This window comes from Syngnathus scovelli, chromosome 14 (assembly GCF_024217435.2).
Source record: "Syngnathus scovelli strain Florida chromosome 14, RoL_Ssco_1.2, whole genome shotgun sequence".
Lineage (NCBI taxonomy): Eukaryota > Metazoa > Chordata > Actinopteri > Syngnathiformes > Syngnathidae > Syngnathus > Syngnathus scovelli.
In genome coordinates, this window is record NC_090860.1 from 9,584,020 (window position 1) to 9,596,626 (window position 12,607).

At 41.6% G+C, this 12,607-nt stretch overlaps 1 protein-coding gene across 13 annotated transcripts in view; it reads left to right on the forward strand.

The window, feature by feature from the left end:
• esrrb (estrogen-related receptor beta) overlaps window positions 1-12,607 on the forward strand; it is a 62,383-nt gene that overhangs the window by 14,575 nt on the left and 35,201 nt on the right. For 4 of the 13 annotated variants that reach the window (XM_049740161.2, XM_068652986.1, XM_049740159.2 and 1 more), the window contains one exon: window positions 2,344-2,473. In XM_049740161.2, coding sequence (XP_049596118.1) covers window positions 2,394-2,473 — 80 coding nt within the window. In that variant the 5' untranslated portion in view covers window positions 2,344-2,393. Of the gene's footprint in view, window positions 1-2,343; window positions 2,474-3,177; window positions 7,514-7,596; window positions 11,136-12,607 lie in introns of those variants that run through there. The other 9 variants (XM_068652988.1, XM_068652989.1, XM_068652987.1 and 6 more) reach the window with 9 other exon arrangements.

Sequence of the window (12,607 nt, forward strand, 5' to 3'; positions counted from 1 at the left end):
ATCATACCGTCACCATCTCTAAAATTGGACTTGGAAAAAAAAACGCTTCTATTCACAAAGCCCTCCCGTTATTCCTTGTTTGCTGAAATGACATGGTTTTAATCAGCCAATCCACAAAATGTCTGACTGCACCCGAGTCATTAAAAACCACACACACACAGATACAAACACACACACACCTATGCTGCTGACTGCATAGCTATTAGAGAGATGGAAGATGATGGACTAAATGAAGCCATTAGTTACGCAAACCTAATGATCATCTTATTTGTGTGTGTAAACCTGATCCATTTCCCTTGCTGGAGGCAAATATCTCCTCCCTCAAATGATTTTCAAGAAATTGAGTAAAAACAACAGCAGCATCAACAACAAAAACAACATCAGGGGCCGTAATGAAAGGAGCGCAGGCAAAGGCACTCAGGCGATTGCATCCATTACCCCTCTCCAGTATACGGGCCCCTTCATAGGGATTACCCCTGCTTGCAGAGAGGTTGATTATTAGACGCTCGCAAAGGTTTCGTTTGAATCGCCCCAGTTAAACGAGAAATTGCAGGATGAGGAGAGAGGCTAATAACAGTTATTAACCCCGTGCGGGCGGCGGTGTAAAAAGAGCGCCACAATAACGAGGTGCACCACCAAGGTTTGAGGCGCAGCGCAGCTAGCACACCCCCGAGGAGAAGCTAACTTATTAAAATAATGAATTAGCCGACCAGATTACTGCAGCCTGCGGCAAAGGCAATTATCCCCCTCCAAATCCCTGGACGGGGCTCCCTAGCGCCACCATAAAACAAGTGCTCGAAAAGCAGGAGCTCTTCCCTCCACACAAATGAATAGGCCGTTAATTAGGAGCTCTCCCGCTGCGGTTAGCCTTCCCACTGCCATAACAGAAGCTACTTCCACGGCAGACGGAGGAGGAGGGGAGGCTTCTCGATGAGCATGCGATTGGGAAAATGTAACAGGAAAAAAAAATGGACGACATTTGCAGAGAGACTTGCAACGCCGTGTGAGGCCTCCCAACAGCCAGTTCAACAATTCAAAACTTTTCTCAAATTGTAAAATTGTGTCAATGCTGAACGATAACAGACAAGAATTTTGCATCATCAAAGCGAGCAAACAATTTCCAACACAGTAAAATATCACCCATAAAGGTGAACTGAGCAATACCGTATTTTCCACACTATAAGGTGCACCTAAAAAAAACTCAAATTTTCTCAAAAGCCGACAGTGCGCCTTATAATCAGGTGCGCCTTATATATGGACCAATAGTGAGCCACTACAGTAGGCTTGTCCAAATATATGGACTTATATATGGACAAAGTTTTAAAATGGGCCATTCATTGAAGGTGCGCCTTATAATCCAGTGCACCTTATATGTGGACAAAGTTTTAAAATGGGCCATTCATTGAAGGTGCGACTTATAATCCGGTGCGCCTTATAGTGCGGAAAATACGGTAATATAAATCTTAATCAAAATATTAACCAAACTGTGAATTTGTCAGCCTGATGTCATTTTGTAACCTACTCCATTAAGTCATATAAGTGACTAATGGCCTTGTACACTGCATTTTGTTCCATTTGATGAGTTAATATTTCCTTGTCATCATAGCATACCACCTGTTTAACATATCTCAATATAGTCATTTGAAATAGAAAAAAAACCTGCACAATGCTAATATCGAGCAAGCCACACGCTCTACGGAGAAGTTCGGTCCCGAGAGGATGATTATATAGTCACACAGATATGCAAGACCCGGAACAAGAACATTATGCCAGTGTACTGTATGAATATGCCTGCAAGGCTTGACATGAATGCAATTTGAATGCCTTTCATGAGGCAAGGACTCTTTTGAACTCTTTTTAAAAAGCTCATCCACCATGCAAGCTGCCAGTGGCCCTAGGTACAGAGGAGTCATGTCGACAGGCCCAATTAATGATGGGCGTCTGAGAGCCAACGAATGAGGAGCTTTGAGAGGATTCCTCCACCTTAAATCCCCCTGTGCTGCTGCTCCCAGACTGCCTGTGAAGAACAATCAAACGGCAGCAACCCCCCTCCTATTTATCACTTTAAGACATTAGCCAGACATGGGCCTGAATATTAACCAGCTCCTTTTCCAGGAGAGTTCTACACCAAAGGCTGCGTGTGGCAACATACATTTTTAATCACAGGGGAGAAGCAGCTAGGCCTCTCCATCGCTCTCATCTGTTTAACTTAACTGTCTTTTCTTTTTTTTTTTTATCCCTGGGCCTGTGAAAACACAAAACAAACTCATGTCACAGATCCCTTTTGCTTTCTCATTTAAAGTTTCAATTCTGATTGTATTCCCTTTTCTGGTATCTTTGTAGGACAAGTGAGCCAAGGCAGTCAAGCGTGATCCCGGGTTCTAATTGGAGTCATGTTCTGCAAGGCCTGGAGCTGCTCTTCACTCTGCATTGGGCCTGCGTGGTGCTGGGCCTGCGGTGAGAGGAAAAAAAGGTAGGGCACAGGTACCAGGCATGCAGGGAAATGATATGTCCACCCGTCCTCCCTCCAGGCCTTTCCTACTGCGACACATGGCACCTTGCTTACAAGGTCACTTGACTGAAGTGGCACCACATGGGTGATGTGGCCCTTTTTATCTGGGGACACGACTTTTTAAAGAATATAATGGGGACTCTGATTTATTCAGAAGGGGACATGGTTGTCGCAAGTCTATGGTGGAAAGAGAGCAATCCATCCCATCTAGCTTCTGTATCACTTGTCCTGATTAGGACTCAAAGTCTATCTCAGCTGACTTTGAGCGAGAGGTGCAGTTCATCCAGTCACAGGGCACACAAACAATTCACGTACCGGTCAGACTGGAATGATTCCGGAATGTCGTCGGAGCAAACTGGAACAGAGGAGCTGTTGACAGTGAGACAGACGGGTTAGCTACATGATCTACTGTGCCGCACTGCAGCTCGTAAACACGTGAAACCGGTCTTCGGTTTATTATGTATGAAGGACATCCTACATGATTTAAAATGATTTAGTGTTAAACATTTCACTTTTTTTTATTTTTTATTTATCAAATAGCCAAATATGCCTTAAGGAATATGAAAACTCAAAATGTTTGGGATGAAGAAAATTTAGATAGCATAGCGAGATATACAGTAATAATATAATCAAACGATATGACAATAATGATTTCCAAAAACAATGCTGAAGACAGGTAAGCTACTCCATCTGATTTACAATTTACAAGTGAAAAAGCTCTCTCAGCAATACCTCTCCGAATTGTCTATTTTTCACTTGTGCAGGTTGCCATTTATTAATCATTGTTTATGGGGAAATTACAGAAATCCGTTAAATGAGCCTACGCCATGCATGGGCTAGCAATGCACTGCCAGCATTTATCAATCACTCTCTTTGTGTTACTAAAGTGAAAACTGAGGAAAGTCATTTGCACCCGATGAAAGTTTTCCTTTGGAAATTTTGCCTTCCATTAAGAACCAAATTAACCACTAGAGCAGTGCTTTTTCTCAAACATACACCCCCAATGAGCCGCACTCGCTAATGTGTGATTTATTATGTTCTTGCCGTGCTCGTATTACTGCTTCGGCTTGGATTATCCGCTCCAACCGTGAGTACACAGTGTGTGCGCACGTACGCGCGTGTGAAGCACAGACGGCAGCCATCATTCAGTGGTGATGGTCGGCGGTCACACGTGACAGCAGGTGACCAGTGTCAGACAGGAAAGGTCATATGAGGGATGCTTTTGGCTTACACATCTTTAAAAAGCCTGCAGAGGACCACATGCGTTTTTTCTCTGATCAATCTCATTACCTCCCACCGCTCAATTTGAGTAATATTTAAAAATGTTGGCAGACTAAATAAGTGATTGAGCGTGGTGATCTCACGGATGACCTGCAGCAAGACCTTCGGCTATGTATTGTAGACAGAACGCCTCTCGTGCGCCAAATTTAAGCTGCCCCCATTGGTTGGCAAACCAGTCGGCTGTGTTCACGCCTTCAACGGCGCAAACGTCCCTTTCCACCTGTGCTCTCACTCGCGCTAGAATTTCACTGCACACGAAAATATATTTTAAATGTGAAACGATGGAGCTCTTTAACGCCCATGGCAGGAGCAAAGGGCAGTGATAATTCTGTTCAGGTTAAACATCAAGAGCGCCCACCTTTGACATTTGATACCATGTTTTTACCAAAATATCTCTAACTGCCTCAAAGGGTTTTTTATTTGTTTTGTTTTACCATTAAGAGGGATAATATCTGTCAGATGGAGATTAGCAATGAAGTTTTACGTCGGCAACCTTTGTACTAGCCCCTCTATTGTGGAAAAAGGGCATTGATAGGAAGGCAGATAGAACAGATCAATAAGAAGTGCAGTTTTCTCCTCAGGCATTCTTTCATATCTCTCCCTTGTTTGTGCTTTCAAGGGGTCGGGGGTAGGGCCCGGTAAAGTGGTAGCGTGGGCGGGCTTTTACTCCCTTTATCAATCGGGATTTTAATTACACACGTCTGGAGCGACAGCTAGATTAGAAACCAATCGACGCTATCGGCCACAAAATCTAATTACTGTTTATTGACAGATAAGGGCAGGCCCCCCTCACTTTTCCAAATAAGATAAACCTCCCCCCCTTGCGCACAATGAAGAGCAGCTCATACTGTCATGAAAGACTCTATGATAAGTAAAGCACCACCAGAGAATTCCTCCATGCTTATATGGAGAGTTGCCTCGAAGGACTTCTCTCGAACGAATAACGAAAGATCAGTGGGAGAGAGTGAAGTGACACTTCTTCTTTCCAAGGAGGTATTTTACTTTAATCAATCAAGCCTTCGTGTTGACTAATGAGTGACCTTTAACCTCATAGAGAGCATGCGGGTGAACTGCCCCACATCCCCCCAGAGGACGCTGACCCTCTCTCAAAACTCTTGGCCCCGCCCCTTTGCCACCCTCGCCCATATTTACCGCCTCTACAGCCGCTCTTTGCCTTTTCTAGCCGAGAATGGCCCTCAGGTAAATATGGGAGTAAATGATTGGATTATTGTTCTTTCATTTGGCTGTGTAGTAATGGCTGGATTATAAACATTGCAGGATATAGATTTCCTGTCAGATCCTATGAATCAGACATCCTTATCTCATTTCCAGACCGCCGCTCCATCCAGCACGGCTGCGCACACACACTCAGACGCACACACATAGTCGCACACACAATAGCAGATACATGCAGGATTGAAGCAAGGAGAGAGACGAGGAGAATCGCCACCAAGCTCAACACGGGCAGTCCAAAGTCCATTTAAAGATTTCAAAAACCACTTAAGCCCCCTGTCCATATTTGTTAAGCAAGTAAATCTAAGGGTTGTGGCGCATAGAATTCAAAGAGCAGGTAGGAGCAACAAAGAGCAGGGGAAAGGTAGTAAGATGTCTCCTAAATGAAATTTAGGTGTGGGCTGGATTGAGGGTGGTTGACAGGAGTTGGAATAAGTCAAGGGTGGTTCGAATCTTCTGATTCAGTTTGAATCGCAATCACAAGTAAACATGTTTGGGTTTGAATAATGCAGGACTTTTTTTCCCCAGAACTAGAGATGGATGCCTGGTTCCTCCGACGATGGCACATCATATCATTTTTCCCCTCCTCCTGATTTTTTTCACTACATTACCAACAGTGTAACTCAGTTTGCTGTGTGGAACAGCAACTACCGCAATCCATCAAAAAAAAAAAAAGTCTGCTTACAACTACAAGGCAGCGAACAAAACAACTCACCAACGAGGGGCTAAAAAGACTGAAGTTCTCGATGAAGTGGGTGCTTCTTAAGTGATGGGTCCCTGAGAAAGAGAGTGTGTGTGCATGTGCTCCTTCATCCTTTCTAATTTGAAAGTGCTCTAGCTTGACTTGTGTCAAAAATGTATTTTTAGAGTACTTCACTTGTTAAGCGTCGGCCCATCAGAGCAAACGGCAGAGAGTGATAATCGCCGTTTGATTGAGGATGACTTTGAAAAAGAGTGCACACACACGTACACACCAATACGTTAGAGAGAGACAAGCTCGTGTCACTTGTATTGGTTATAAGTGCATATACAAGGAACATATAGAAATGTGTTTACAAATTAAAATGAGTTAAATTAATCCACCGTGTTTTTGTGTACGCCAAACAGAGGGAACTGATCAGGGCCCCTTTGTCGTTCTTACGCACTAAAGTGCTACGCCATTACATTTATAGATTTTCTATTTGATGGGATAATTATGTCTTTATATCTCTCTCAAATGAAGTGATCCTCAGTACTCCTAGTGTACAGCGTTCAGTGTCAATGCTCAGGTCCCATTTTGAAATACAGTTAATTGCTTTTGAAAAGGATCAATGATACTTTTGCGGGTAGCAATATCATTCTTTTAATGCCACTTAATTTGCTCCCTGAAATGATTCCGTCAATAGTCTGGAGTCAATTTCTATCTTTCACTGTGAATTAATTTATCATGGACAGTAATTGCATGTTTGTAAGGAGAGGCTTTTTGTGCTCACAAGTCAGAGTAGTTGAGTGCCCATTGTGTGCCTGCTTGTTGGCACTCTTCTGGCTGTCATTCATCTGCTTTATGAATAACACTGACTTTGTGAGAAAATAGATGAATAAATAAAGTCACCTCTGCTGGATCTCCTCTGTGGCTTTGTTGCGAGAGAGCCCTCCCTCTAGTGGAGATGAGGGCACTATTTATTGCTCCTGCAAGCTGGAGCCCACCACAACTGAGGTCATCAGAGGTGCAAACTGTCAGATCTGTACTGCTAGAATCTGCACTGCAAATATTTATTTGATTTACGTTAATTGCATGACTCTTCTATTTAAATTCACTGAAGTGTTTATAGATTGCACTTTCAGAAAAATAAATAAATAAATAAATAAATAAATAAATAAATAAATAAATAAATAAATAAATAAATATGACTAGTGGACATATGCATATAAATTGGCCCCTGAGCCTTGAGATCCTCACCTGAGCTTTTTTAGAGGAAAAGTCTAGTGCTTTCAAAGTTACTGGATGTGCTTACTTACATTCTTGGCAGCGCAAAAGATGCAGTTAAGCTTAATTAATTTTTCCTATGGCATTTTAGTGTTAGCTCTGCAAGCAAAGAAATGGAAATTCCTAAATCATAAACAGTCAATAAAGTAACATTCATCAGATTTTTTTCCCCCTCCTCTGTGCCCATTTTTTTCCACTTACTCAGGTCAAACACAAACATAAAATATTTCAATGTTGTTTTATGAGAGTTAACACTGACATCATTTACCTGTTCTGACTACGTTTCGGGTTGCCAGTGGGGGAGTTTGTTTCACGTGGTAAGCGTGCGCCGGAGGCGGAGTTGTCAGTGAGGCTCCGGTGTGTGACCACTAAACGGGGCGTCCTGTACGCGCAGACGTAACATACCAGCCACCGAAACGTCCTGCGCACCACCGCGACCGAACCTGCAGAGGCAAAGAGACCCGACAAACAAAACTTCCTTGACACGCTTGTCGCTCGGAACAATGACATGTCATAGAAAGGTACTTTATGCATTCATTTGCACACATTTCTGGTGTCTTTTCTCACTTCCAGGTGCAATATTGTCATTTTTACGCGCTCTGCACTTTCATCCACAGTAATTGAATTGCTTTTATGTCCATAAACTACGTACATTAATAGTTAGGTAGGCCTGTATATTGCACGCGCAGTTCTTATTACGTTTGCGCACCGTGTACTTGCACTTTTTATTGCCTCAAATATCGGGTGTTTTTAAAAATGTTGCGTTTACTGTCAGCCAGTCAACGAGTTACCTGCAGGGATAAATCACAATGTAGTTGTGTGCATTTTTCTATTGATGTTTAAAACTACATATTGCCACGTATTTCTTTATTTGAAGTGTGCCACATGAAGTCACCTTTACTTTTTGAGAGACGTCACAAGTTGGGGAAATAACTTTGCCCTCATTTTTTAACACCAATGCACAAACGGATTAAACGCAAACTTGAATTACATTCTAATGTCCTCCAGTTGCAATTTAGTATTTTGCATTTTTCCATAGAAGTTAAAGGCTAATAAATATAATTTGCTGCTGTATAGATAAAGTATATACTATTCCACTAGCAGGCCACCTGATTGGAATTGATGTGATTTTTCTCATTTCACGTGAATTTAACACTCCATTGTTTCCCTCAATGTGTCATAAGGAATAAACACAGGTCGACTAGATTTACCCTCTGACAAAAGAAACACTTATTTTCAGTTCAAGCGTGTAACGATTCCAACAGATTACATCATCAGCCGCTGTCCTACTCTTGTTACTGCTTTAACTTTTCATGCTGTGCGATCGAGTGCCGGCCTCACGTGGCTCTATTCCTTATTTCTATCAGATCCTTCTCTGTCAAATCAACTGTCACATGCTGTGATTTTTCATAACAGAGCTGATAAGGAGGAGCGATAGCAGCTTTCAGCGGGGCTTTCATAGCTCACACGGTGTGACACGAGTCAGGATGTCACTTAAAAGATTTGGCAAGCCACATGAAAACATGCAGATGTGAGATTTGTCTCTTGGAGGCAGTCACCAAGGTGAAAGGCAGGGTAGATACCAGGATAATGCCATTGTGCATTGTATCATGACAGTTATCACCACTTCTTCTGATTCCACTGTTTGTTTGACTAACAGCCCAACATAAAACAAAAACAAAAGCAAATCATAATCTGCTTTGCATCCTCTGTTTTATTTCCATCCTAGTCTGTAGTGTGGTGTCCTATTGGAGTCTTCCATCTCAGTTTGACAGTGTGTTTATTCCTATCCCAGGAATTCGGCTGACAGGTGCTGGCTTTGGCACCTTGCTTAATTGGATTGAATGTATTTAGTCATTTGTTTTTGTCCCCCTCAAAAAGGGGAGCAGATGCTGTGAAATGAGTGCCACTGTGGAGACACTATTGTTGCACATCAATAGGCCCTGTGATGATCAATAGGGATTGCGTGATGTTTTTGCATTGATTATAGAAACGTGAGCCGATGAATGGAACAGGATTCCTCTCCGGGGGGTTACGCTGTTCCTGTTCTGCATCCAGCACAAGCGCCGCATGAAGCCATTTGCCGTCTTTCTGTACTTCCAAGCCGCTGCCACCTGTCTCGAGACAAACTTTGCACAAGTAGAGGCAGTCGGACTCAGGAGAGATTTTTCGCCGAGTTGCCGCTACTCGTTTTAAGCAAAAGATGCCGTAAGCTCCGCTCTTACAATGTGAGGATACAGTAACACGGCGACACTCGCTGCCTGTGAAATGCTATCTGCATTCTCTGCATTCTTACTGAGCTTGATCAACACGGAAACACAGGCGCTTCTAAAGCCGGGGTTAGGGGAGCAGAGCTGGATTTTCCGCCGCGTTAGAAGACGATGGGCCTCCACACCATGAGTTATGACTTGAGATCATCTCTCGCAGGTGTCGAAAGGTTCACAATGCTCTCTCACATGTAACAAGCACAAATGGAGCTAGCGACACAGCTCAATAAATACATTAACCGTCCTTAGTGGTTTGAAAGCTTTTGAAAGTGAAGTGCTGCGAATGAATGACACTGTGTGGTGTCGTCTCCATACTGTGACTTGGGCCGCATTACACTCTTTCGTGTCATTTGGTGACTTTGGTAAGGAATGTTTGATCAGACTTTTTACCCCCAGATTGATATCGGTACGTGTAATCACCGATACTGATACCAAGAATGATACCACTCGTGCTTTTGATTCATAACACCCCCAAAAAACACTTACAATATGAACTTTGGTACTTGGGACCTGTTCTAATGTTGATGAATATTGTGTTTGGCTTAAGATCTTTCTGAAGTGAACATTTGAAAATGTAGACGCTCGCAGAGAATCACATAAATTAAACATTCCATCTTGATAATGTCACTAACTGTTACAAGTAATTTCAACATATTTGTTTCAGTGGAACCTCAGGTTTTGATTTGTTAAGTGAACTCATTGTCAAACCGTAACGTTCACAAACTAAAGTACAGTGTCCCAATGAAACAAATAGAAATTCAATGAATGTGTTCCATCTGCTGAACAAGAAATTTTCCTCATTTGATTGTTGCAGAGTCTTAGCCATTTTAGCCAAAGTCATTTTTATAAATACATAAATAACTAAATAAACTTTAGAAGCGTGGATCAAACTAGTAGCCCTTCGCCTATTCAACTAGCAAAAAGTAGCTAGGCTGGTTAACCTGTAGGTGAAAAGTTATTCCAATGTTAGGATTTAAGATGTCATTGTTGTTTTTTGAAGGATTAGGCAAAAACTATTGAAATCTGAATGTCACTCTGGATTTTTACAACAAACGATTTGTTTGTCATCATGTTCCTAATTTTCCAGCAACCAATGAAAATGCACATACCTATGTGTAGTATGTATGGTACACACTTCATTGCTTTTTTAAATATTTGGCCTGATGTCGATGATATTTGCTGACACGTGCACCTTTTTTCCTGGCTTTAAGTCTTGCACAGTTTGAAATGTCCAGTTTCTGTTATGATGTGCGTTGTGTCCATGCAATGCATGAAGAGAGCACGTAAGCATTTTGGATCCCTCCTCCCTGGTGCTGTGCCGGCCCCTCTGTCACTTTAAGTCCTCCCCCTCGGAGCCAGCCAACAGCAGCTGTTCCATATTCATCAAGCCCTTGAGTCTTAAAGAGCCCTATCCCGCCTGTGGAAAGAGTCATTCCTCTCGCTGGCGCTCTCCTGCGCTCTCCATCTCAGTCCTTATCCCGCCACTGCCTGCGCTTCTCTCTCGCTCTCTCTCTCTCTCTCTCTCCCTCACTCTCTCTCTCTGACTCTCTTTGCCCTACACACACATGCGCTCTCCTACAATCAGAGACGCAGTCTTCTTGCCACACATCTCGACATAACAACATACACAACACACATGTCCCCTTCCACATGCGTGCAGCCAGTCAGTCCATCAGAGTCCAACATACCTGCGCAGGCTGGGGGAAGCGCTGCTGGAGGGGCTTTTCGTCTCTGAGGGTGCTCGGCTGTCATTTGGGGGAAGAAGCGGCTCTCAATTGTTTCCTCTTTCCTCTTCCTCTCATTCCTGGAATGCTAAAACTGGACTGATGGACATTTCAGAACTTTGTCTCCCAGACCCTCTCAGCTATCATAACCAGTAGGTGCACTCTTTTTCTTCCTTCCCTCTCCTTCACTTTTTCATTTTAACTCCACCCTGTGAGCTTCGCCTGCACTTTTGGGTCAATCCCACTTTTTTCTTTTAACTCATTAACTTTTCCTGTTCATATATCTTCTTGTTATGATCACGCAGGATGTTTAAGTGACTTTGTATCAAGCATCGGGGCAAGAGAAACTCTGAATGTGTGTGTAGCTTCATTTTTTTATGCCAGGCTTGATTTGTTAAATTCTCAGCGTCATAGTGTTTTAATTTCTTCAGGGGATGAGTTTGACTGTAAATAAATAAATAAATGCAAGAACAATACTTTTGTGTTTTGGGATGAAAGTAAATATATGTACAGTAACAATGGAGAAGATAAATTGCACAGTAAAGGCCAGGACAAAGTAAACGAAAAGACAGAAACGGTGGCTGCCTTCTCTGTCCCAGCAGCGGCACGCAAGGCAAGCTGCTACCTCTGCTCAATACTCTGATCCAACCCATTTGACATCGATGCACCTATCTCATAAATTGTAAATGTAAATTAAATATGTGCAACATTTTTTTCCTCTATGTTCAGTACTTAAGCCAAAATTAAATGTACCCACTACCAAGTCAAAATAAACAAGGCTACAGAAAAAAAAATCTCAAAGATTCATTTAGTTTACAATGAGGAAAATCTAGTTGTGCGTTTAAAATGTTAAAATTATTAATTAAACATAATTGACAGTTTATTAAAATAACCTGTAAAAAAATTAAGGTGCCCTTATTTTAATTGTACCAATTTCTCTGCTAATTCAAATAGAAAAAGTTTGAAGCCAATGTCAATTGTTTCTTAATTCAGTCCATTATTTAGTTTATACATTTAGGTTGAAAATATCTTTAAATTAAATTAAAGGAAAATTGAAAAGCTGTGGACTTCTCTTTCCATATATGGTTTACTTTACTTTAGAAACTGCAACTTCTGTAACTTGTGCCAATTTTGCAATTGTGCGCAACTATCTTTGTGCCTTTAATGCATGTTCAATTTTCTTGTATTCTACAAACTGTTGAATTATTTATTAAATCTGTGTGTGTGAAACATACCGGATATAATAATTTAAGGCATAAATATGACTTTCACAAAACAAAAGTGGTATTATTTCAAAGCAGCTTTTCAGATTACTTATTGTGTCTGAATAACTGTGCTCGTTGATTTTGTGCATCTCATTAATTGTATGTAAATTTGGAGGCAGAAAATTTGTGATATTTGTAAAACAAATATTTTCCAAGAAAAATTTGACATGCAAGAAGACTGCATTTTAAATGTTTCATAGACATTTCAAAACATTTTTTGTAGTTTTTCACTTTAGTTCAACTCAACTTTCTTCCCCTCCACAGATATTTCAAATCAGAACAAAATGTGGCAACTAAACGTGAGCATATTTGTGCAGTTTTTTTAAAATATATATATATTTCAATATGGATGATTCTTT